The sequence below is a fragment of the Rhipicephalus microplus genome, chromosome 4 (genome assembly GCF_043290135.1).
Source record: "Rhipicephalus microplus isolate Deutch F79 chromosome 4, USDA_Rmic, whole genome shotgun sequence".
NCBI lineage: Eukaryota > Metazoa > Arthropoda > Arachnida > Ixodida > Ixodidae > Rhipicephalus > Rhipicephalus microplus.
The window spans coordinates 132,322,956-132,349,571 of NC_134703.1; the positions used below are offsets into that span (position 1 = coordinate 132,322,956).

At 46.4% G+C, this 26,616-nt stretch overlaps 1 protein-coding gene across 1 annotated transcript in view; it reads right to left on the reverse strand.

Moving 5' to 3' along the window:
- ALiX (programmed cell death 6-interacting protein-like protein AliX) overlaps positions 1-26,616 on the reverse strand; it is a 51,818-nt gene that overhangs the window by 16,722 nt on the left and 8,480 nt on the right. Inside the window, exons 7-10 of the mRNA XM_037423427.2 lie at positions 25,657-25,996; positions 20,343-20,466; positions 19,529-19,706; positions 12,549-12,770 (exon numbers count right to left, since the gene is read on the reverse strand). Of these exons, the coding sequence (XP_037279324.2) occupies positions 12,549-12,770; positions 19,529-19,706; positions 20,343-20,466; positions 25,657-25,996 (864 nt within the window). The remainder of the gene's footprint in view (positions 1-12,548; positions 12,771-19,528; positions 19,707-20,342; positions 20,467-25,656; positions 25,997-26,616) is intronic.

The window sequence follows — 26,616 nt, forward strand, 5'->3', positions numbered from 1 at the left end:
CATTGGTGGGGTAATAACCAGTGTGCTGAACAAGGTAGCACTAGTAGCAAAATAAAATATTTGTGGCACAACTCGAACTCGCCCAAGAAGCAGCACTAGTACTAAAGTACGTTTTCCCGCCTTCAGCCGGATGCTAGCGGATTCGCCACCTCGTTGCCAGATGTTATACTACTGTGCGTCGGACGCGACGCACGGGGAACGCGAGGCCTGGCGCCCGAAGCTCGAGCCGGGAAGGAGAAGGAAGTGGCACACACGAGACCCGGGCGGAAACTCTCCTTTATGTACAAAATCATGGCTAACATATACATATGTACAACGCCCCGAGGGGGCCACGGTTCCGAAACTGGAATTGTGACCACGACACCACATCATCCACCCCCCCTTGAAATGATGATAATACCATCCTTGTTGCCGATGTTGTATCGTGCGTCAAACGAAGCGCACGGGGGACGCCCCCGAAGCGCAGGCCGAAAAGGAGAAGAAAGTGTCACGCACGAGACCCGGACGAAAACCCCCTTTATATGACACAAGCATCGCTATATATACCCATGTACAACGCCCTCTAGCGGGCCAGACAACAGGTTCCCAAACCAGAACCGAAACCCCGATACCACAATAATCTAACCACAGGATGATTAGTGATCACTCTTTTAACATTGGAAGTCACAAGCATGGTTTAGCGCCACAAAGAATTAGCACACACCTCTAAATGCCTCAAAAACCACAAAAGAAATAACCCAAGATGTTGAATGAAACCAGGTATGCATCATTTCCTTATTGGAAGCCAATTCTTAATGAGGACTCCACACCCAATACCAGAAATCTTTGTAGCACTTTTAGGGCTGCCTTTATTGAAAACAAGCAAAAGTTGCACTGGTTTCTCAGCAGCAAAACTCTGCATTCAAAAGACAAATTTGTCTCTTAAAGGTGAAGCATTCATTGGCTTTCTGCCGGCATAGTAATATTGACTGTTTTTACATAGTGAGTGAGTGTGAGAATGAGAGCGTGTGCGTGTCTATAAACTTAACCCTTAAGTGTGAAAATGGCTGAATCTTTCTAATTCATGAATTTAGGGTGAGTTACTTCTGTTTCTGCAATGTTTCAACAGTAACTTCAAAGGTATATCTTAAAGAACATTTTACATACAGAATATTTCTCTTCCTAGCTTGATCAAAGACTGGGTGACTAACATTACAGACAACTTCGACACTTGATACCTACATGGCAGGGTATGTAAGTTCCTTGCTAACACAGCCTCTGCACAAGTGTAAACCTATCATTCATGCAATTTGTTAGCACACAAATTGGGGAATCCTTAAGCTTCACCTTGAAGAGTTGAACGCGATAGTGATATCCTGTCCCCAGTGCATACAGAGTTCAAAATGGCTTGTGGCAGTGAAGCTTTCACATACGGCTGCATTCTGTGTTATGGATTGAATGCTTTAAACCACAGGCAATTGTGCACGTGCAATGTTTCTGAACTTGCTATGCACCCACTATGTGGCCTTCAGGGAAATGGCACAGAAACGTGTGCGCATTTCGTGCTTGACGAGTCTCGGTGTCACCTGACCAACTTCGTAAAGCGACTGCTTCGCGCCTTCCACACCGAGCTCGTCGTCATCATAGCTGCAGCCGCTTGATGTGTGCCTTAATAAGCCATTTAAGGACCCAAGCGCCTTTACGTGGAATGGATGAGGTCCGAAAAGCCAGAAGTGACCTCTGCTGTGCGGCTAAAACGGGCCTCGCCAGCGATGCTGTGCTCGTGGATAGTTGAGGCTTGGGCCTGCCTTCCCTAGGCGCTCGTTTGCCACGCGTTCAGAAAGTGCTCCATCTCAAAATGCACTTGATGGCACTAAGGATGTTGTGCTGTGGGAGAACATTCCCAACAAGGAAGCTTCGGAAAAGGGTGCGTCTGACAGCGACGAATGAAATGTGTCAATAAATGCATTTTTTTGGTTTTAGCCGGGCTATACTATTCAGGTGAAAACATTTTTCTCGCGTTTGCTATACCCAAGTTACACCCAGGACTATATGCGGGTTCGAGCTATATGTGTGCTTTTACGGTATACAGGCTGCGTGTTTTTCTAAAGCATGCTAGTTACTTTCACTGCATTTCCAAGGAGAAAAAGTTATTTTCAATGTATTTCCAAGCAGATGCGTGGCTCTATAATAGAACACTTGCCCCGCAAACGACTCCTCACTCAGATCCTCACTCAGATCGGGAATTTTTTATTATTTATTTTATTTGCATATTGTTACGGATGTGATGGGTTTATTTACACTGAAAAATGTCAGCGCTCTACCATCACTGCTGAATCACCATTGCTCGAGAGCGTCCGATCTCTCCTTCCTCCTCGCTCTTTCAGTCCGTGTTACATTTCCCTCTGGCCAGATGAAGCTCACCGAGCGAGTAGAAGCGATCAGTTGTTGTAGGGCTTCAATCGAGCAATGTGCACAATTTGCTTCTTGCGCGAACGCCGGTTCTGAGCTGTCACTTTCGCAACAGCGAAGGTGATGTCACTTAGGCACTGAGCAATGACGAATGGTCCTGAGTACTTAGAAAGAAACTTCTGGCAAAGTCCGTTCTTTCGGACGGGCATCCACAGCCAGACCAAATCACCTGTAGCGAAAGTCACGGGCGGGTGTTTTGCATTGTAACGGTCTTTCGCACGAGCGTGGGCGGAAAGAGTTCGGAGCCGAGCAAGTCGACGAGCTTCTTCGGCGCGACACTGCCGTTTTCGCTCGTCGAAAAAGGAGGTATGGTGTCAAGGAAACTTTGGGGATGACGAGCATAGAGAAGAAAGAAAGGTGTATAACCTGTGACTTCGTGTTTCGCGGTATTAAAGGCGTATGTAACAAAAGGTAATACGGCATCCCAGTTCTTGTAATCCGCTGCGATGTACATTGAAAGCATGTAGATGATGATTGATTGATTGATATGAGGTGTTTAACGCCCCAAAACCACCATATGATTATGAGAGACGCCGTAGTGGAGGGCTCCGGAAATTTTGACCACCTGGGGTTCTTTTACGTGCACCCAAATCTGAGGACACGGACCTACAACATTTCCGCCTCCAGCGGAAATGCAGCCGCCGCAGCCGTAATCCGAACCCGCGACCTGCGGGTCAGCAGCCGAGTACTGTAGCCACTAGACCACCGGGGCGGGGCGGCATGTTGACGATGGTACAATCACTTATCACGACACGAGGGGCCCCGTGACAGAGTATGATTGAGTGCAGAAGAAACCATGACACATCAGATGATGTGGCTGAAGCAACCGCCATCGTTTCAGAATACCGCGTCAGGTAATCTACGCACACAATAATCCAGCGGCGGCCGGTGGTAGACTTAGGGAAAGGGCCCAGTAAATCTATGCCGACTTTTTCGAATGGTGATGTTGGTGGCTTAACCGGCTGCAGTGGGCTGTCCAATGGTGTGGTAGGTTGTTTGTGGCGTTAACAGACATCACAACTTGCGACGTAGTGCTTGGTGGTCTTCTAGAGTCGAGGCCAGTAAAAACGTTGTCGGATACGGTGAAGCGTTCGGGCAAATCCAAGGTGCCCAGACGTGATGTCATCGTGCATGGCTTGGAATACCGCAAGACGCAGGCATTCTGGCACGACGAGGAGTAGTGTGGAACCATGGCTGGAGTAATTCTTGCAATATAGTAGGGCTTCATGAATCACGAATGGCGTGGCACGCTTAGAGCTACGAGCCACATCAATCATTGGTTTCAGCGAAGGGTCATGCTGTTGCTCGTGACGGAAGACATCCAAATTTGGGAAGTTGGATGAGATTGCGGCCAGGTAGTTGTCGAAATCATCATCATCAGCATCCACAGTCGGAGATGGAAGACGAGATAACCAGTCGGCATCTGCATGACATTGACTGCTCTTGTAGGTCACAGAAAAGTTATATTCTTGAAGCCATAAGGCCCAACGAGCCAACCGACCAGTTGGGTCGCGTAGTCCGACGAGCCAACAAAGAGAATGATGATCTGTAACAATCTTGAACTGCCGGCCGTACAAATAAGGTCTGAACTTTTGGATGGCGAAAACAACTGCAAGACATTCCAGTTCGGTGACCGTATAATTCCTCTCCGCCTTAGTCAAAGTACGACTTGCATACGCCACGACATGCTGGCGGCTGTCGTGATACTGAACTAGCACGGCACCAACACCGATACCACTAGCATCTGTATGCAGTTTCGTCAGTACCTCCGATTCGAAATGACGCAAGAGGTGCCCGGAAGTAAGCAAATACTTCAGCTGCTCGAAAGCAGCTTCACACTCAACGGCCCATCGGATCGGGCGTTTTTGCGGAGCAACTCTGTCAGGGGATGAACAAGCCGGGCGAAGTCTTTGATAAACCGACGAAATTAAGAACACAGGCCCACGAAGCTACGGAAATCCTTCACAGACGTTGGTTGCTTGAAGTCTCGGACAGCACTGATTTTTTTTTTGCGGGTCTGGCCGTATACCGTCCCTGTTGACAAGATATCCAAGCACAAGGGCTTGACGCTGACCAAAATGACACTTCTTTGCGTTTAAAACGAGACCAGCTTGTTTGACGCAATCTAGAACAACGCTAAGCCGATGGTTGTGCTCGTGGAATGTCTTGCCAAAAATAATTACATCATCGAGATAACACATACATATCTCCCATTTGAGACCACGAAGGATGGAGTCCATGAATCGCTCGAAGGTAGCTGGGGCATTGTATAAGCCAAACGGCATAACGTTGAATTCAAATAACCCATCAGGCGTGACAAAAGCAGTCTTCTCTTTGTCAGACGGATGCATTGGTATTTGCCAGTATCCAGACCTTAGGTCGACGGAAGAAAAGTATGCGGCCGAGTGCAGACAATCAACAGCATCGTCGATGCGTGGGAGCGGATACACGTCTTTCTTTGTGACGACGTTGAGACGGCGGTAGTCTACACAAGATCGCCAAGAGTTGTCTTTCTTTTTTACCAATATAACAGGAGCTGCCCACGAACTGATAGACTCTTGAATAACGCCTTTCTGCAGCATGTCGTTGACCTGATCGGCAATCACTTGCCTCACTGACGGGGATACGTGATAGGGTTTCTGACGTATCGGTGTAGCATCTCCCGTGTTGATGCGGTGGTGCATACGGGATTCGGGCAACATGGAACGCTTGTTTTGAGCGAAATCAAAGACTCCCGCGTAGCGTGTAAGCAACTCCTCGAGGACATTCTGCTCGGAAGAAGGCAACGACTTATTAATCATACGTTTCATCTCGGCTGAGTAGTTGGGCACAGTCTGACTGATGGCTGGAGACTCTCAGACCATTCTGACGTCAATTGTGGCCTGCTCCTCGAACGTTCCCAGTTTGAATCCGGCTGGTAAAACAACAGGCTCTGAGGCCGCATTGAGAGCCCACAAGCAAACATGTCTATACACACACGCACTTTGTTCATCAACATCACAGCAGAAGGAGGAATTGGCGAAACTGACCTTCCCGCGACCGCACCTCCATCGGTCGCACCAGTTAGTTTGCCAGCTGATGCGGGGAAAATGACCGACGACGCAGAGACGGCGACCGGTGGGACCGTGTTGGAGGCGGCGTCAGGCTTCGCTCGGAGGCGGGGGGACTCGCTGCGAAATTCGTTAGGCCATTGCTGTCGGGGACGGTGGTCAGCCGGGTGAGAGGTCCAGGTTTCGTGCATACGAGGCGGGTACGTCGAAAAACGTGGCGGCACAGGCGTTTCGTACATACGAGCCGAATATGTCGAAAAACGTGGCGCTGAAGGCGGCCGTCTAGAACAGAAGCGCGAAATATGCCCTGGGAGACCGCATGTGTAGCAAACGGGGACTTGTCGGCTTACATTAGCAGGAGCAGAGGTGGCAGAAGTACGCGGAGACGGGTTGTGCTCCGCAGGAACATTTCGTGATGACGCATAGTAATCTTCTGGTAGAGGCCTGGTTGACGACGGTCGGAGGTCCGCAGCGGCACATCGAGATGATGACATGCGGTGGTGGCCGTGACCCGTCGGGGGAAACGGAAGCCGCGGGGTAAAATCTGCAGTTTCTGTGCGTGGTCGGTTTTCGACGTGGCGCTCTCGCATCCAGTAGGGAGGTGGTTCGGGGCACGTGGTGGGCGAGCATTGGTGGTGAACGTCACCTGCTTGAAGTCGTACGAGCTCTTCTTGAACTACCCGATGTACGAGGAAAGGAATGTCTTCGCAGGTGGCGACGTCCATACTTGCAACAGTGGAAGCATTGTCCAAGCGCCCGAACTTGGGTAAAATTCTCTGGGTCTTCAACGCCTCAAATGCGCGACACTGCTGCCGAAAATAGAAGGAGTGCTCAAGTTTTCTTTCGTTATCAAAAAATTGTACACGTCCTCGGCGATGCCTTTTAACAAATGACCGACTTTGTCTTCATCAGACATATTTGCGTTGACAATCCCGCAAAGCTTCAATATTTTTTCAATGTAGGTTGTGCACGTTTCGCCGGGCAACTGAGCCCTACAAGACAGCGTTTGCTCAGCTTTCTTTTTCATAGAACTCGTGTCCCCAAAGCAGGCCTTCAGTTCCTTAACAAATATATCCAAGTGGGGAGGACATGTTCATGGTTCTCAAACCAAAGCAAGGCTGTCCCGGCAAAGAAGAATACTATGTTCACGAGCTTTGCCGGTGCGCCCCATTCGTAGTAGCAGCTCGCTCTGTCAAAGTGTTTTAGCCAAGCGTCCACGTCTTCGTCAGTTTTACCTGAGAATATTCGTGGCTCAGGTGCCCAGTAGTCTGGTTGTCGAGGTCGACGGCCACCTTGTGCCGTGTCGGTGGCACTGGTAAATGCAGCAGCGTAGTACGTCAACAGGATTGCTGTGTCGTCGTTCATGCTGATGTTGTCCGGGGGTAGGCCAGCTAAGCGTCTGCTTCTTCGAAGAACTTCTGCTGCGGGGTCCAGGATGGCAAGTTACCCAGCACTGCTCCACCAAAGCTGTTACGAATGTGATGGGTTTATTTACACTGAAAAATGTCAGCGCTCTACCGTCACTGCCGAATCACCATCGCTCGAGAGCGTTCGATCTCTTCTTCCACCTCGCTCTTTCAGTTCGTGTTGCAATATTTTTAAACTTTTCGATCATGCACAAGGTGATTTTTCGCTCACAACCAACAACATCGACACCGTCACCAAGCCAACACCGAAACTTCTGCGTAACGAGCCCTTTAACGCTACCACGTTAATATAATTATGTGTATGCAGTACGAGCATAGTTTGCTTGCACTGAGCGTGGAAAGCGTAAACAAGGCTCTTATGATGTGAACATCCATAAAAGACATATGCAGACGCAGAAAGATCACATGCAGGCAAAAGTTTGTCTTCATTATAGAGCTATTACAATGCCACATTTAGTTGGGTGATTGTGTAGTGCAAAGAAGTGCGCTTACGAGTAATGAAAAAAAGTCTAATGAATGCGTAACTTTAAAAAAGTGGGACAAAAACTTAGCTTTCACCCTTGATTCCTTGCCTAATTTATCACGTAATCAAGAACAACAGTGCGTAGGCACGATTGAAAGTTTAGTAGTGGCTGCTTGCCCTAGACCAAAACCCATTCAAGCTGCTAACAAAGTGAAAGCCAAGAATCACCATCACGCTTAGCAGTATAAAAGCCTTATAATGCAAAACGCAATGGCATATTTATGAAATAAATTTATGCAGATCCAGCACACATGCTGGAAAACATGTGAACAATATATAGACCACTTTTCCGTCCGTTTCGTAAGCATATGCTTGAACGTAAGCAAGAGAATCGATAAATAAGCACAGACATTACATACAATGCCTCACTCCCAAGAACTCAAACAAGTCTGCTAAATATGCTTAAGGGAGTCACGATCCATTGTCACTTTGCTCCTCCTTGACACATGCGAGAAATTTTTGTGAGAATCGATTTGTGAGGCAATCAACGATACTGACATGATCCAATGATTACTTTGTACAGTAAAATCTCAGTATAACGAACTTCAAGAGACTGCAGCAATTTGTTCGTTACGTATTTTGAAAGGTCATTTTTGTGAAAGCCCAAAAATTAACCATACTTATTTTCCACCGACCAAAACAACTTATCTTTACAACGGTGGTTCCTTGAACTCCTTTTTCACGATAAAAAACAAATGCGCAAGTGAACACCAAAAAATACACGTTTCCTTAATTAAGTATGTAATTTTTCTGTTTTTTTGAGGAGTGCAGCACAAAGGCCTCCAGCTCATCCACATTCTCCTTAGCGAAAACTGCTTCCACTTCTTCGTTGCTTAAGGGGGGGGCATGGGTTCTAAAATCTTTTTTTTTAAATTTTTTTGCTCAATCATAACCAAACTTCACTACCCAAGCTAGTTTTTCATGCTGATTTCAAATCTCTAATTTGTTTCTTAATACTTCAAGTGGTTTAGAAAATATGAAGGTCTGAATCCTAATTAATTGCGTACTTCTTACGGGACTTCTTGGCAATTTATTCTTGCTAAATCCAAAAAGTGAATCCATAATCCCAATTGCTGGAGACTTGCTGTAGGGGGTGATGCTATTGTTATCCATTTGAAGGCATTTTATAAGCAAGAAAATGGACAAACACTTATGGTCACTATATTACAATAAATTTCTCTCACTAAAATCTTCAATGGTAATTTTTGAAGTGATGCTAGAGAAATAGAAATAGCATCACCCCCTAGATCATGTCAAGACGAATAAAATGATACCAACTTTGTCGCATTCACTCAAGTTTAACATAGGAAAAACCCCCGTAAGGCCGAGTGCAACGTGCAAAAATATCGAACTGAGAAAAATGCGTTTGAAGTTTCTAGCAACTTTAACTTTTGCTAAAGTGAAGCTACAGGGATATTAATGACATCATTCTGTAGCTCTATATTATAGGATAAATGGCCATGCTAAATTTCACTGTACCCACCCAGAATACTGCTCACAGCTTATTCTAGAACTATAAAATAGTCATTGACTCAGCATGAGAATTAGTATTTTTTTACTTTGTGGTCGTTCCAGCGCCTTGCAAGTAAAAGGAACACAAAAAAATCGTGTAGTAATGTTGTCCTTGGATAGACAATAGATTTACACAATGTTTAGGTCTAAAACCAAGAATATTTATTTTTGCGAAAATTCTCACTATTTGCCATCATGACTGTTTACAGAAGAACAGGGCTGTAAGCAGAGTCCCATGCTGGCTTGTGACGCTTTGAAAGTCTTTCCTTTATTGAACTGCTGTCGAGATGCTCTCTTCGCGATTTTTGCAGCCTGCACTTGTCCTTCTCATGGCTGCGACGCACCAAGTTATTGCCAGCGCTGTAGCCCAGCTTCTCGGCAATTTCCCCGTCGCTCTTGGTTGTGCCTTGGTTGAAGTGGCTGATGGCTTCGGCAACTGCCCTTTCAATGCTCCGCAAGGATGCATGCTGAGTTGTGGGGGCCTGCTGCCAAATCATAACGTGCAGGCTCTCACTTGGGTTCTGGGTGATCCCATCGCTGCACCTTTTCAAGAGGGCATTGTCGCTCAGCCGCCTAAACACAGGCTCCAATGACTCAGTTATGAAATCAGGCAGGCTGTCCTTGTGTGGTGGTGGCTTCTCATTTTTCGCAAGACCTCTCTGAAATTTGCACCAGGATTCAGAGCCTTCAGGGCAAAGGTCATGCTTTGGTGCCTCGTCAGTTGAAGAAGACATGTGGTTCAAAGTTGCTAGAACAGCCTTCTGCATACCGAAACATCGTTCCTGTGGCTTCTCAATGCGTAGCCATAGTATGAGGTGATCTTCTTTATCTTTTGTTGCGCAAGTCTGCCCTTTCCACCAAGTGAGCCGCCTTGAGCTTTTTTTTCTCTACAAGGGTACATAAGGCAGCTCCCATACGCTTTCGTACATGATCTATGCAGTCCTTTTTGGCCACCTTTATGAAGCCGTACACCTCTTTTTCTCTGAATGCATGGAATGTCCTGCTGTCGCCGTCCGACAGCATTGTTGTATAATGAAGCTTGTGCTTTTCAAGTGACCGCTCAAACAAGCGTAGTGCTGCCTCCACTTCCATCTGGCCAGCATTACAATCAACATTCTACAGGCACAGAGGGCATGCTGAATGAGCCAGGCAGAATGTCCTGCTTCTCCTTCCTTGGGTCCTGTGGCGCAAGCCAAGCAAAAGTTCGATAGCATGATATGGTCTATCACGAGGCCACTATACATTCTGGCCAGCATTACAATCAACATTATTCTGGCACAGAGAGGCATGATGAATGAGCCAGGCAGAATGTCCTGCTTCTCCTTCCTTGGGTCCTGTGGTGCAAGCCAGGCAAAAGTTCGACATTACGATATGGTCTATCACGAGGCCACTATACATTTCAACAATGCAGCCAACACATATATGCGAGCTATGTCCACGTGTAAGCCAGGTGTCGTGATAAATGACGTCAACGTTTCCGGGCGCGTTGCCGAACTCCGCATAGAGCTCCTTGACGCGAGCAACGTTCGCCGCTTCGCATTCGGCAGCAGTCGCACAGCAGGCTTCTTTCATTATATTCATGTGGCTTTGGTAACTCTTGTGGTGAAGCCCTCGATGCAAAATATTCATCCCGGCGAAGAAGTCTGATAGAGCCGTTGCCCCCTTGCCGATACTGTTGATGGCCTTCATGGCACGCATATTAACTTCAAATGGCCTTATTTTGACGTCGGTCTCGTCGGCTATACGTGGAGACGAAAAACGCTCTTCGCGAAAGTCACAACTGCCGCACGTGACTATGAGCTTCGAACACAGCTCGTACTCTTTCTTGACCTTTGAAATAGTGACGCTTCTTTCACCGCATTCTGAGCACGCGACAAGTCCAAATGACGAGCATATCGCCGCCAGATCAACAATAACAAATTCTGTCCCATTTTCTTTGCCACCATCCTCCAGATCAATGTCTAGTAACTCGAACTTACGTTCCGTCGCGCACTGCGATGCGAGTGATTCCTTCAAGCCCGCTGCATTTCTCGCACACTCAGCAAACTCGTCCGCCGAATAAAACGCCATGTCAATGCGGTCTAGGATGCTGCTTGAAGTGCAAGATGACGATCCGATGACGACACAATCCGATGAGGTGCTGCTGCAAGACACAGGAGAGTGCACCGCTTAGGACACAAGCGGCTGCGGCTGCGCGCCGTCGTCGGAATGCGCCGCTTCGGCGGCATCGGGCGAAATCGGCTGCACGTTGCAGCCGTCGGCTGCTTTCTTCTGGCGGGCGTTCCACGGGCGCCTCCGTTTCTTGCCGTACGCTTGGCGCATCTTCTTCTTTAGACGAGCGTCTCCAATCATGCCGGCAAAAGACGGAAAGTCGGAGCGTCGGTCGCGTAGCACAAGCAGGCACGTGCGGGAAGCAGACGAACAACGTGCGCGAACAAAAACCGGCGGCCAACGAACAATATACAAAAAAAAAGCGCGGGCAACTCTGCCCGCATCAGCAAATGGGAAGCGAGGAACAGGGGGCTCGTCTGGTGCGTGCACGCTACGGCCAATCAGCGGTCCGGAAGGGGGCTCCGGAAAAGGGGCGAGGGCAGCCGTTCTTAAGCGACGCCATTTTGAAGGGTGGCAAAATGCGCACAAAGGAATCAGCTTCAAAACAAGCCCAAGATGGTGGCGATCGGCCACCTGCCTCGCCGGTGGTGCGCGCGGGAAGTTTGAACGAATTTGACCTGCCGTGGGTTGTTTTGCGGCTCCCGTGGCGACTTCATAATCAATTTTAATCCATTTACTGATCGAATTCTGCGTTCACAATTTGAGGACACGTGCTTATAGGTCTAAAAATGTCAAATATCGCATTTTCTCAAAATCGACTTTTTGGCCATTTTTCACCATTCTAAGACCCGCGTCCCCCTTTAAAGAAGTCTGATTTTTTTTTTTTTTTTTGACAAGTGCAGCACAAAGGTTTCCAGCTCATCCACATTCTCCTTAGTAAATACTGCTTCTTCGTTGCAAGCAGAGATAACTCATCGTAGTAGCCCCGCAGTACGAACGCTGACTTGCTTTGCGGACACGATAAGTATTCACTGAAAAGATGAACACGACTGCCAAGACCTCGTCAGAGAACACCTATACCCTTCGGCCTCCTAGATCACTTGTAGAAGTGACAAAGACAAAAAAAACCCGAAGTGTTGTCGCTGTCATCATCTCTTCCGAAGAAAAAAAAAGAGCTAAAAAAGAAAATTCCCCGCGTTTTGTTTTCAGCTCCCTCGCTGTCTCAGGTTTTCAGTGCCCATGCTTCCTGCTCCGCAACTCCCACGCTGCCCTCACTGAGGTAACACTCCCACTGAGGTGTTGTTAACATAGCGTGGAAATAAATTAGCACTCGTTATTCTGAGAAGTTCGGCATATTGAAGTACGTAGTAGTGAAATAATTTCACATTGAAACTATTAGCAGTTGGCACAGGATTTTTTAAAAGTTTGTTCATCTGAAAAGTTCGTTAAAGTGGTGTCCATTCTAGCGAGATTTAACTGTACCTCTTAAAGTGTTTTGTGAAAAGCGCGCTTTTATACCAACAGGCCACTCACATCTGATGCGCTGAGCATCTCAATGTAGCGCTGGTGCTTCTGGAACTTCTCCTGCACCGTCTTGTCTGCATCAGTGGCCACACGCATGATCTCCTTGTACTTGGCCAGGCTGTTTCGCAGGGGCTCGTTGAGTTTCTCCGAAGGACTGCGCGACCATCTCTCCCGAAACTGTGCTCGCAGCTCTTGGTCAGACTCTTCTTCTTCCTTCAGGAGACGCTCACCCTGCAAGGACAAAGAGCATTTTGGTATCACTGCAAAAACAGCATCATATTCACCCATTGCATCCCACAATGAGCTCAGTACATCCACATATAACGTATTTTCCTGCATATAACCCCCCCCCCCCCCCCCGCATAAAACGGAAAAAATGTGCTAAAGAAGTGGGGCGCAAGTTACGCAGAGGGAATAAATGAATTTTTTTTCTTTTTGTAGAGTTAACGTTAAGGGTTTGGGTTTAATGCAAGGCGGATCATATGCAAGGAAATATGCAAATTTACACCTGCTACTGTGGCCCCGATGAGCTCATCCACAACAAAAAGTCTTAGTTTGCATAAGCAACAAAATATGAGCTAGTCGACGACTCAAGTTTACATCCTTTAATGCATGGACCAGAACAAGGTTTTCTACTGCTGCGGGGCAAATTCTCACCACTTTTTTTTAACTTGATAATTTTCTAAATGGTTTTCAATAAAAAGTGTTTTGAATGCGATTCTTGTTTCTTTAGATCTCAAAGAGAATGCAAAAAAATTTGATGGGTTTTTTTTTACACAAATTTTTGGAAGTGTACAAAATAGGCTTAATGTGCACATGTAACAGGGCTGCACAAGAAGACATTGTGGGAATCGAGGCTAGCCCACGGCCTTTGCACGGGCTTTGCCGCCTCTTTCTGCATTCCCATGTACCGACGTGACTCTCCTCTCCTCCGCAGTCTGCCACGCTAGGAGAGCGGGGAGTGACGTTTAACCCCTCTCAACCGGTAGCGGATGTCGACTGTGGCGCCGTGCGCAGAGTCTCTCGGGACATTCTGCGCGCACGCGTCGGGACCGGGAGAGAGATTTTTCTGGGACGACTGAGGATGAGCACGTCATTTTTTTCTGACCGTCGACTCCTATTGTCGGTGCTTTTGCACTCGCCCGAGCAACTGGGCCCATTGTCCCGGTGTCCCCGTGTATCACTTTTGCCCACGTAGACGTCCTCGCGGCACCCCTGTGTAGTACTTCTCGCCCGTGGCGTGGATAAGCCCATTTGCTGTCCCTCCGTGCCTTCGCAATGGGCTCTGTACTACGTTTTGCTGTTGCCGCAGACAATAAAGTGTTGCGACCTTGAGCAGTACCGTGTTCTCGCCACCTCGACAGTTAACGCATGCTTTGGGGCTCGCTACACTGGTGCCCAACGCGGTATCAAAAGCTCTTAAGTTATTGACTGCTCTTAGCAAGTCAGTTCACCTGCGCAATTCGGGCTCGTCGCAACATGCCTGTTTCGTGGTGTTTTTCTTCGCTGACTTTTTTAAGCAGATGCCGCGTTGCAAAAAGAGGCCATTACCTCTATGGACGGGCACTTTTTTTGCTCCCGTCCGTGTCTTCACACATTTTGTGGTGAACACACAACATGGTAGCTGACGCGCTATTTCGTGCCCCCTGTTGTCTACCGAAAACCTGGATTCCGGTGTGACGACCGCTCGCGGTGCCTTAGCACACGCGAGCATCGGAGGCGAAAAGGGGGAGTCCCCATGCAGACAACCTTGGCTGCTATCCAGGTAAGCAGCGCACTGCATAGCGGCCTAGCTTTCATAAGGCCACGGTGCCGAGAGCAAACCCGTGCCGCCGTGCACGCAGCGGTTGCTGCAGTCCTGAGTGGGCGCAATACCAGACTCCTCCCTTTGGGAGAATGGGAATTGCTTTCGGCAGCGAAGAGCTAATGAAGGCTCAGCAGAGTGATACATTTCGAGTCTCGGAGAGACAGAGCACCGTATACACTGCTTGCTCTGCGACGGGCGCCGATAACGACCGTCTCAAAGAGACGCAGAGCGCCGTTACTCTGCTTGCTCTGAAGCAGGCGCAAATAGGGGGCAGAAACAGCGTGTGTCGCTGAGTCCCTGGCGGATGCATTTTGCTGGGCCATGACGGGCTCCTGCTGAACTATATAGCCACCGGCGAGAAGTCTGCGGATCTGTTTAAGGTGGCTATGCCAAAAAAGTCTGAGAGACGCGCTGTTGCGATCCTCTCACGACAAACTCATGGCCGGTCACCTGAGTGGCTCGAAAGTTTTTGCAAACTGAGCAACGTTGTGACCTGGCCCGGCAGAATGCGTGACATTTATCGCTATTACTGTGCCTGCCACGTCTGACAAACGGTGGAACCAAGGGTTGGCAAGCCGCCCGGTCTTATGAACCGATTGTCAGTCAGCGTCCGTGGCACTCAGTCATGCCCATATCGTAGACCTGAAGCCCTTTGTCACGGTCTCACAAGCTCCCGCCAGTGCCTAGCAGCACTTCGCGCAAGCAACGGGGTACCCCCGGGGCGGTGGACCGCATTCGGACTCCGCACCGGTATAATCTGAGGAAGCGGTCACCATTGTGATTTCACGCCGGACAACAGACTTCTCCACAACCAAAGACCCTGAGTTTACTGTCTGGTCTCAGTATAGGTTACCTTCTTTACGGCCTGTTCTATTAAAGATGTCGACCCCACCCAGTTTCCTGCCAGTGTTGCTTCTTTTTCTTTAAGAGTTCATGTGTATTTTGTTTTACGTTTCTTTTGCTAGATATTGAGTGTCATTTTGTGCTCTGTTTTACTTTTTCTTTCGTGTTTATTTCAGCTACCGGCGAAGGCAGTTGTGACCTTGAACATCAATGCTTATGCATGGAGAGAAGGACGAAGGACGCAATGCGCCTTTGCTCGTGCAGCCGTCGGCGGTGTGTGTGTGCGTGCTTCTGTGCGTGTATTTGTGCGCGACACTTCTGTGCGTGCCGGGATAGGGCGCGTCATGGTTTTGTCCCATCGAAGTGGACACTAGAGGTGCTCAGGGCCCTGACCTGCTGACGTCAGACAGTCTGGCTATGCCCTGCTCTCGGCCGTCACCGAGAAGCCCTGCTGCCGGCCAACGCCAGTGCGCCTCGCAGCAGATTCCGGTTCGGCCTCCCTGATCAGTGGAGAGGTGCGGCTTCCCAGCAGCGTCCCAGCTTTGTCATCGAGCCAGAAATGTGAGGGCTCCAAACCACCACCGAAACAGCGTTCGTCGGACTTGCAGACCAATCATCAACAGCAGCCACGAGCCATCAGTGAGCCCCTTCTGTGCCTCTGACCTCGCACACGGGCATCGCACCCAGCGGACATTGTCACGCTCTTCTGCGCCTCTGTGCAATGAACCTTATCCTGTCTTAGCGCCACGAACAGTAGCCTTACTTACCTATGCTCCCTTTGACAAACATTTCTAGAGTGTCATGTGTTTATTTTGTAATTAATGTTGTTTCTCTCCTTTTATAATTTTTTTACTAGCAATTCGCAGGGCTGGACTGAGGTTAGCTGTTGCTCATAGCAGTGTAAATATACCGTAATTACTCGAATCTAACGCGCACCTTTTTTCCGGTTAAGCGAGTTCATAAATCGCATGCGCGTTAGAACCGAATACGAAAAAAAAAAAATGAATACGGTCGTTCTATTGCCATAGGCATTCCGAAATGGCCGCCCCCTACGTGCGTCGGCATGGCGCGTCGGCCATTTCTGCCTATGTGTTTCCCATGTGCGGCACTTCGTACGTGTGCTGAGCAGTTCGTCATCTTGGTGTGCATTAGCATCGACGGCATGGAAGGGCAGACTCCAAAAACTCGACGAGTGCACCACGGTGCCGCTTTTAAAAAAAAAGTCATTGCGTGTGCCGAAACGGAAGTAAATCGGGCTGCATCGCGGTCGTTCGGAGTTCCCGAAACATGCGTGCGGGACTGGCGGAAACAAAAGCAGAAGATTGTCGACAGCAAAGCTTCACGCAAAGGCTTCAGTGGACCACAGCAAGGTCGGTTTCCGCAAATTAAAGAGCTGCTCGGCCAGTATGTGCTTGAGCAGCAAGCGGCACGGCGGCCCGTGACGACAGAACTGCTCCAAGTGCGGGCTATGCAATTAGCCTTAGAAAAAGGTCTAATGTGGAGCCAGTTTAAAGCGAGCAGGTGCTGGCTAACTAACTTTATGAAGAGGAAAGGCTTTTCCCTCCGAAGGGGAACGGGCATACGCGAAAAGTTTTGCGGAGGAGTACGATGAAAAGCTTCACAGTTTTCAGAGGTTCCTCCTAAATTTGCGGCACAACAACGGCTACCTGCTTGGGCAAATCGGGAATGCCGATCAGATGCCTCTTTACTTCGACATGCCTGGCACCACAACTGTCGAGAAGAAGAGGGCGAAGCAAGTTCGCGGGCTGACATCGGTCCACGGTAAAACTACAGTGACGGCAATGCTCTGTTACACGTCAGATGGGCACAAGTTTCGCCATACCTCATATTTAAATGGAAGACGCTCCCAAAAGGAGTCGTTTTTTCGAGTGGTGTGATCGTGCGGGTCAGCGAGAAAAATGGGTGCGCGTTGCAATCGATGTCTTACGTTTTTTTTTTTTTCGTAGTGGAAATCGGGTGCGCGTTACAATCGAGGGCCCGGTAGAATCGAGTAAATACGGTGACTGCATGGGTGACGTCCGGCTGCCTTTGCAGACAGGTAAAGGGGAAAGTTAGGAGAGGGGAATGTGGGAATCGAGGCTAGCCTGCCACCTTTGTGCGGCCTTTGCCGCCTCTTTCTGCGTTCTCATGTCCCGACGTGACTCTCCTCCGCGGTCTGCAGCGCTGGGAGAGCGGGGAGTGATGTTTAACCCCTCTTAACCGGTAGCGGATATCGACTGTGGCACCGTGTGCAAAGTCTCTCGGAACATTTCGCGCGCGCATAGGGAGCGGGAGAGAGATCTCTCTGGGACGACTGAGGGTGAGCACGTATTTCTTTTTCGTCCGTCGACTCCTACCGTATATACTCGCATAATGATAGTACTTTTTTTTTTTCAAAAATTGACTTCAACTTCGGGATGTGATCATTACGCTGGGTAAATTTTCAGTGAAAAAAATATTCTGAGCACCGGAAATGCAAAAAAGTCGCTAATCAGAATTCTTACGGTAGCTATCATGAACGTAACCAAAAATAAAAGTAAATTAGGGCTTACCTTTGTAATAAAATGCACGCATTACGCAGGAGTTACATGCATGGCACACTGCCCTTTTATTTTTTACCTCTCTCACCCCCTAACGTTCATTCAGACTTCAAAGCATCACTGGCGTCAGTGTCGTTGCCGCACGATTCCCTGTCGGAACCGGCAGTGTCTTCACTGTCCCACAGAGGGTCATCTTCCGTTCCGTCGCGCGCGTTGGAAATGCCAGCGAGAGTGCATTCCGCCGCATGAAGCGTGTCCTCCAGCTGGAACTGGCGCGGAAGTCCTTTGTGGCTATTCCCAGCCTCCGGGAAACTGTGCACGCCTGCGTCCGTATCATGTTTAACGACACTGCATAACCGTCCTTGCGCATGTCCTTCATGTATTCGAGGACTGCCTTTTCAATGTCAGGGAACTTGCCAGATTTGGGTTTGCGGAAAGCCCATCGCGTGCTGTTAATAACCATGAGCATGTCGCATTGTTTTTTCCAATATCGGATGCGGATTTCGTCGACGCCGAAATGTCTGCCGGCAGTGCGGTTGCCGTGCTCTAGCGCGCAGTCAAGCGCCTTCAGCTTGAACGCGGCAGTAAAGCTCGCATACCGCCCCATGGTGAAACGGCGCCACAGAAAACCTACGGCGCTTCAACAGACAATCACAAAGCATACTAAAAAAAAACGTGGCCTCAGGAAAAAAAAAAAGAATATTGCTGCGAGATGAACACAGGTCGACCAACAGTGTGGGATGTCAAAATAAACATGGCGGCTGACCGGAGCGAAGCCAACGCATTTTTTTCTTCTTTGCGCCAGTTATGGAGGTTGTGAGTATGTCACGCGCATCAAAACAGTTTCTTCCATCTAAATAAGGAATGCTTTTAAATCAGTAAATTTACGGCATTAAGATAGTGATGCCCGCGTTCAGATCACAGAAACAATGATAGGCGCGTTCAGCTAGACTTGGCACATGACATGTCGATGCGGCAAGTTCAAGGTGAGATCATTACACGGGGAGAAAAAAAAAGTTGAATATAGACAACAGAATTTAGGGGTGCGATCATTATGCGAGTACGATCATTACGCGAGTAAATACGGTATTGTTTAGGACTTGTCGAACTTCGCAAAGGGCACCTCGCGCCTGTGGCGAATTGTCACCTTTTGTTGCCTCGTGCGAACGCTCGGCCGAAGAGCGGTGCAGTGTCCTAGTGCGTAGTCAAACTGCGCCGACCCGCATCATTCCGAAGCCAACACGAGCGCCTTTGCCCTCGCACGAGCAACCGGGCCCTTTGTCCCGGTGTCACTGTGAATCACTTTTGCCAACGGAGACTTGTTCGCGGCACCCCTGTGCAGACTTCTCGCCCGTGGCGTAGATAAGCCCACTTGCTTTCCCGCCGCGCCTTTGCAACGGGCTCTGTACTGGGTTTTGGTGTTGTCGTAGACAAAGTGTTGCGACCTTGAGCAGTACCGTGTTCTCGCCACGGCAGCGGTCAACGCGCGCCTTGCGGCTCACTAAGACCGAACCCACGCTAGTGGCCGTAATCCTTCAGGATACGTGTACACTACAACACGGGTGAAGAAATGCAGGTACATAGAAAGGACGCAGTTTTAGCTTTTCTCCTTTTTTGCTTTTTCATGCAGTCCAGCTACACATAATGTAGCAATTAGCCCAAACAAGAGGTTTAATGTTAATTTCTCAGTGTTGTTAAATTGACTCGCGTGAAGCTCTGTGTGAGCCAATCACAGCTGTTTCTCTCATCGACAAAACAATCATGGCACAAGAGCAAAGCAGGCAGGTAGACTAGCTTACCTCGTTGAGAATTTCGCGATTCCTCTCGAGCAGCACAGGGAGGTCACTGATCAGCTTCCGAATGGCCTGGATGCCACCTTTGGCCCTGACAGCTTCAGCCTTGTCCCGAATGCTGGGAGGAAGACTGTTGCCCGTCGTGTCTTCCAAAGCAGCTGGCAAGTTCATAGATGCTAGCACTCTGCGTACAAAGAGTGGCCAGCAGAGCAGGTCACTACGCACATTCATACTTGTATCTACTTTTCACGGTGACCAAGTTTCACCAACTAAACCAGTGAAGTGTCTTGTTGATCGGGACAATCTGCACCTCAATGTACCAGATCCTTTCGAAATCAGATTGCTTGCACAACGTGAATACACTCAAACCTCAATATAACGAAACATTGGTTATAACAAAGTAATTAAATATAGTCTTGCAATAGATATAGTGTTAAGAATAAACTTCTATAATAAATTTTTGGATATAACAAACTTATTTTCTAAAGATGCAACTTTGTTATAATGAGGTGTGAGTGTATACCTTTATAACAAATTTTCAGATATAACGAACTTATATTCAAGTAAGATGCCACTTGATATAATGAGGTTTGAGTGCAGTTGGACACATTCTGGTACTTACACGAGCAGTAACATTCTAAAGGAGATGGGTGCCACATGATCGAAACGTAATTAAAGTAGCAGTTTGCTGGCCTTATTCGAATGTGGTGGTTTTTACAAACATCACCACAATGCTAAACTTTATCAATCACTGCAAAACATAAAGCACTCAGAACGCAACCTGACAGCAGGTAAAAAACAAGAACAACAAAGGACGTACCCGTTCAGGTACTGAGACTGCTGCCTTAGCCGGCCGATCTCCCCATTCACAATCTCGGTCCTCCGGACTTCGAACTTTTGCACGGCCTGACTGACAGACACTGGCAGCAAGGCACCAAAAAGATCTGAGGAAAAAGAATTGAGCCAAGTGAGTGAAAGTGCACGCTTTCAAGTACATCTTGCAATCGATAACTTGGCTGGGATCACCCACGAGTCTGAATACCATTGGAAGTCTGAGATACCAGGAAATAAGCAACCTTATTCCGTAATAGGCCAAAGAAAGCGGGTCATATTCTGAAAAGTTTTCAGCGATACCTTCACTATGTGAGAATCTTGCATGACTGGCCACGACATATTGGGGTCCATGAGTGATGATACTCCTGACATACTGTAAAGCAGGCAGACTTTTCGAGTGCCATAGATTGTTTGTAAACGTGTCCAGTATTTTGCATGACCAGACACACAAAGTATGTATATTGTAAAAGTGAAAGCATCTTCAAAGTGATTGTTTGAGCGTATGACCAATGTTTGTCAATAAACTTCTGTGTGCACAAAGGCCCGCCTGCTATACATGGTCAATCTGTACACCCACCACTGTCATGATGTTGGTTTAGACAAGACAAACAAACATACTAATGGCTGTGCTTCAAATCTGTTTTTATTGTCAGCCAACAACTGTTTGCAGTTATATTCAGGTCTTTTGACTGCACTATCCTAACCCATGATTTACTCAATGCAATTGCTGACTACGAATACCTTAGTTAAGTGTAAATCACTCGGACAAGTCATGCGCAATAAAGATTATTGAGAGCTCTTTCCACCGAGCACATGACTACTATTACACTTGTCTGTTATGACACCCACACAAGGTCAGCAAGACTAATGTTGACATCGGGCAAAATTTAAGTCTGAGAAAAATGTGCATAATATAGTGTTCTTACTGTCGTGCATTACAGAGCAAAACATGTCTTGAAATCATTGCTTTCACAGCAGTTTGACTTCATTGTCACTTACTTGCATTTTTCTCCCATCGCAAGGAGCCATATGTGATGTTAGAAAAAACTACAGTTGAGCATAGTATATTTGCAAATCCCTTGAACTTGCATGCATGGTGTCTATGTGGTCTAGCATCGCTACTGACATAAAAAGATGCTCACACCCTGGTTCCTATTTCGGCTCAGATGCAGAATTTCTCGCGAATTCAAAATTATTCCAGAGTTTGCTGTTTTTACAAGACTCACGGGAGTTACAGAAGAAAGTGAAATAGGCACATCGATGAGAAACTTCGGAGAGTTGATGTTGAAAGGTCAGAAAAAGTTGCGCTATACCTGCACTAGTAAACACATGAAAAAAAAATATATATATATATATATATATGATAAACATGAATAAGACATAGAGTTGGTTTTCAACTCACGAGACATCTTTTAAGGAATGAGGTTCTCACCTTTAATAGCGATAAAAATAAGCAGCATGGTGCTTTATATATGTCTTACAAGAAGTTAAAAAAATTTATACAATCACGACGACATTGTAAAGCAGGTTGTAGTAAAAGATAAAAAAAAATTATCTGTGTGTAGTTGTTCAACTTCTACGTACACATCTAAGTACACAAGGATTACTGCTTTTCACCATCAACTAAATAAATGCAGCCTAGTTTGAAGCCACGACCTTGAACTCAGCTGTGAGCAATGTAATACAGTAGACTCACGATATTTCAAACTCTGATAATTCATACTTTTGGTTGGTTCAGACAAAGTTAAATTTTTTTGGTTGGCCCTGTATTCTTTTAATGTAGGTATTTAAAAGCCTCTTAATTCAAACTACATCACTCGGTTAATTCATACTTTTGCAGTCCCATACCATAAAATATCTGCTGCTATCCCACTACTTTTTAAAAATTTGCTTATAATCCTAACAGTCTAAAAATGAAAAATAAGCAGCTCCAGCCTTCAAGGAAAAAGGCTTTGCTAGTAAATAAATGTTTGAAACAAAGCATACTCAAGGTAAACCGTGATGCTTCTCAACTGGTATAAAGAGCTTTGTGCTGAAGTTACATATCTATAGCAAAGCAGCAGTTGGAGATTCACGATTTCTGCAAAATGTCTGATCAGCAGTAAATGGCCAATAAACTTGTGGACCTTACTCCTCTGCTTTCTGTTTCATTACGTGCAGTTATGGTTTAAAAACACTTTTAAAAATTTGAAACGTGATAATATCAATTCCTAACCATAATGTGTGGCATCACCTCACCCAGAGTCATTTATGTGAGAAGTTCTGTTAAGTCAAACTTCTTGATAATTCAAACAAAATTCAGAGGTCCCCACGAGTTTGAATTAATGAGAGTCGACTGTAATGCAAAGAGTGAAAGTAATGTACACTGCAAGCACATGCCCAAGAGCATGCTAGACAGCAGGTGGTAAGACACTCAAGGCTCTGCGACAATATCAGTGCATTGCACATCAGTGTCCTTCACTACTTGTCAGCACATTCTTTTGTCATGTCTACCGCGTGTCTGCTATCAACACAGCAATGCTGCACCATTGGTCGCTACCTGTCCATGACAAACATTGCCTGAAAAGCTGCATTAGCTGTGACGAGCTTGGCCGTGGCTTGTGCAACATTCCTGTATTAAGGGGGCAGACTGGTCTTTGGGACAAAAAAAAAATAATAAAAAAATGTCATTTTTTAAAATTGACTTATTTGGTTTTTGCAAGTATTTTTCTATATCTCTGCAAATCTTCACACACACTAGGAAGTGGTATTTTTTTTTGTATTGTCATTCTAACTGTCCAGATTCTTGAAGCTGTTAACATGCAGAATCTGCAAAAAAATGGGGAACAGACATCGTGGCTTCTTTATAATTGGCCGGCACTTGTGTTAGAAGCTCTGCTACGAATTTATAAGCACCTTTATGAGGATTGAAAAACATTCACAGCATGATTGTTGATTTTCGAAGAAGCTGTTTGCTTTCAGTTTTTCTATTATTCTAAAAAAAAAGTAAATTTACGACTGTTCAATTTTGAGGTATCAATGTCTCTGCAGCTAGGGCAGGTACAACAATAATTATTTTTGCCATAAAAACCTGTATGTGCGTAGAATGCAAGTATGGGAGCAGAATTTAAAGCACAAGCCTTTTTAATTTATTACTCATCAAAATTGTAATACAATTCCAACTGCTTTTGAAAATGGATATTAGTTCATTTTGCTGTAAACTAACCAAGAAAGGTCTAAAAACAAAGAACTCTTGCATACTTCCACTCTACAGTCATTAGTCTATGTTGACATTTCTTAAATATCACTTTTATTTAAGCATTTTTTTCTATGGTGGCCTTAAATAATAGGTGGTGAACTTAAGTTATCTCAGGAACAAGATGAGTTACAAGAAAACTAATTAAATACTTGAAACCAGCAGAAAAAACAGCATAGTCCTGAGCAGTTTCATCAAGATCACTGAAAAAATAAACAAGAAATGTTAAGACCAGTCTGCCCCCTTAATCGCTGCCTGTTGTAGGATACAGAAAAAGGAGATCCAAATTAAGAGAATAGGTAAAGCCTTATACACGTCATGTATTTTAGACAATGTTTATGTTCCCTTTTCTCCATCACCATAAGAGAGTAATTATTTTACCATTAATGTGATCATAAGCCATTCCTCTTTTTGCTGAAGCAGATTTAGCACAGAAAATTGTAACGCTAATGTTTTGTAATTTTTTTACTTCAGGTAACGCACCATCACTCAGTAATATCAATTAGATATGTTGAAGAAGAGCACTTTCTCACACAACAATAATTTTCCTTCAGCATATTGACTATTTCATTATCTAAATACAGGCAAAAATCTACGATTCTAGATACTGTGGTTGCCGAGATAAAGGAAGATAAGTACAAAGAAAGCATATTTTGAGATAATCTCATTTAATGCTAAATATGTACATTATTTCAAAAGTGCAACGAGACAACAGCAAATTGACTGGCCCGTTCGATAGGCATCAGCTAGATACTCATCACCAATACCATTTCTTTTTTTTGTGTGTTGAAACGTCTTGCTTGGCGAGTCGTCTTTGTTGCCTGCTTTGCAGCCCTGTCATAAAAGTTCTGTCGACGAAGGTTAAGAGTGCGTAGGCCGTGCACTGTGCAGTGCCCCGGTGAAATTCCAAAGGTGTTCAGAACATTCACATGGGCTATATTGCTATCCTTACTATATAAGAATGGCGGCACAGTAGGCCACCACTGAAGCTTTGAAATATGTGACCTTTAGAGAAAAAAAAAATACCACTGAGACAAAGAAACGACTGATTTTAGTTAAGAAAAGGCTGCAGATTTTAAATAACGCAAAAATAAAAACAACTCCCAAGCATTTCCCCGAGGGTGAACATGGTTAAGTGCGAATACACGGGGTGATGCTATGAGGGGTATTTATTAATTCGCACTATTATATTTATTAATCACACTATGGTGCCTTTATGGTGTAATGCTTCCTGGGAATCGCAATTTGATCACACGGGGGAGTTTACGTTAACTCACTGGCGAATGCCAACGGATTTTAACTTTACTCCCCCTCACGACCCGCTCTCGACGGGAGACTGAGAGAGAAGGCGGGCGCGAGAGAGAGAGGGGTGCACGCGCAGCTGCAGCGAGCGAGGAGAGCGGAGGAGCGAGCGAAGGGGGAGGGGGTATAAGGCGCGTTACTGACACCGATATCAGCGTCGCGTCCGTGGCTTATTCGGTAGAGTGTCGCGCTGCGGCCCGCCAAGTCCTCTTTCTTTTAAAGATAGAGAGAAGACTGCGGACGCCGCCGACGGCGGTGGATGGTTTGGGGTCGCTTATAAAGTGTATTCACACTTAAAATTTTTACAATATTTTTTTTTTACCCTGTCCTCTTAATGGTATAGAAACCATGATGCTTGGCAAGCTACTGTTGAAGTCAGGTGGGCTTCAGCAGCGAGGAGTAGTGCGGCACTGGCATGTTTTCAGACCTGCACTCTCGAAGCTCCATCACTTTTCACCCTTGACTTCGTACCAGAACTCTGCACCGTCATATGTCTCTCAGTAAACGTAACTTCTGTTACATATTTTCCTGGTCCCTTCAAGATCCATTTAATGAGGGTCCACTACATATCAGCAATGTGATAAAAGATGTCTAATCACAGCTATTAAATGCCTAAGGCTTGTGGCCTATAAAAGTTCAAAATATGTTCCAAAATTAAGTTTCTTCATCTTTTTTTAGGTGAGCTTGCCCCCCTTCCCCCCCCTCCTTCCCCTACCTGTTAGGAACTAAAGTTCAACACTTTCCAAGCAGTCAACCAACACACCTTGACCGGTAGTGCTGAACTTCTCGGGGACCGGCAGAGGCTTGGCTAGCACAGCTTTGCCAATGGGTGGCAGGCTCCGGATCTCCGGCACGCGGGCATGATAGATGAAGTCGTTGTCCTTTTTGACATCCTCATACAAGAGGGAGATCTTCCTGACCTCGTCCCGAAATGAAAACGACGGCCCGGCCTGTGCTTCGGAGGTCTTCATCAGGTCCATGGCATGCTGTAGCCTCGCCAACTCTTCGCCAACGTTCTTGTTTGCGTGGCACAACAGTGCCTGGTGGTATTGTGCTATGGCGCCAAACGCTGCCTGTTTGCTGACCACTATCGGAAGCCATTCCTTTTGGAAAAACAATAATACATTCATTTAGGCCTTGCCAGAATGTGAAGAAGCTGCAAGTGCATAAAAATAAAAGAGGCATAATGGCAATTCAGAGGTTTAGAGATCATGCCAATCTTTGCCAGGCCGGCAAACAAAAAGTGGCTCGCAGCTACATACATGTTCACAGATGTCTTGTATTGCAAGTACATTGCACATCCATAACAAGGTCACAAAACTTCGCCTGTTCATGAAAACTCCAAGAGGCCTCCTTCAACATAGGTGCAATTGATTCAGTTTATATTCAGTTTATATTCGTGTGTTCCTCAATGCCTGTTCTCTATTACTAAGTCTTGCATTGATTATGAATGCAAACTATGAGCCAAGATAATTGTGTGACCGATGCTACAGAGCGCTCTGTTTTCTACAGACCACTCTGACAAGCTACAGAGCACTCTGTTTTCGAATGTTCATATTGCTAGGAATTACAATTGCGATAAAATAAACTCTGTGTTAAAATTTACTAAACATGATGCTACATTATAAAAGCGGCCCCTTCATTGTAACCGGAATTTTTTTTCACGAAATAAAATAGTGCACTGTCCTATCTCATTGTTTCCCTTCTATTGTCATAACAATAC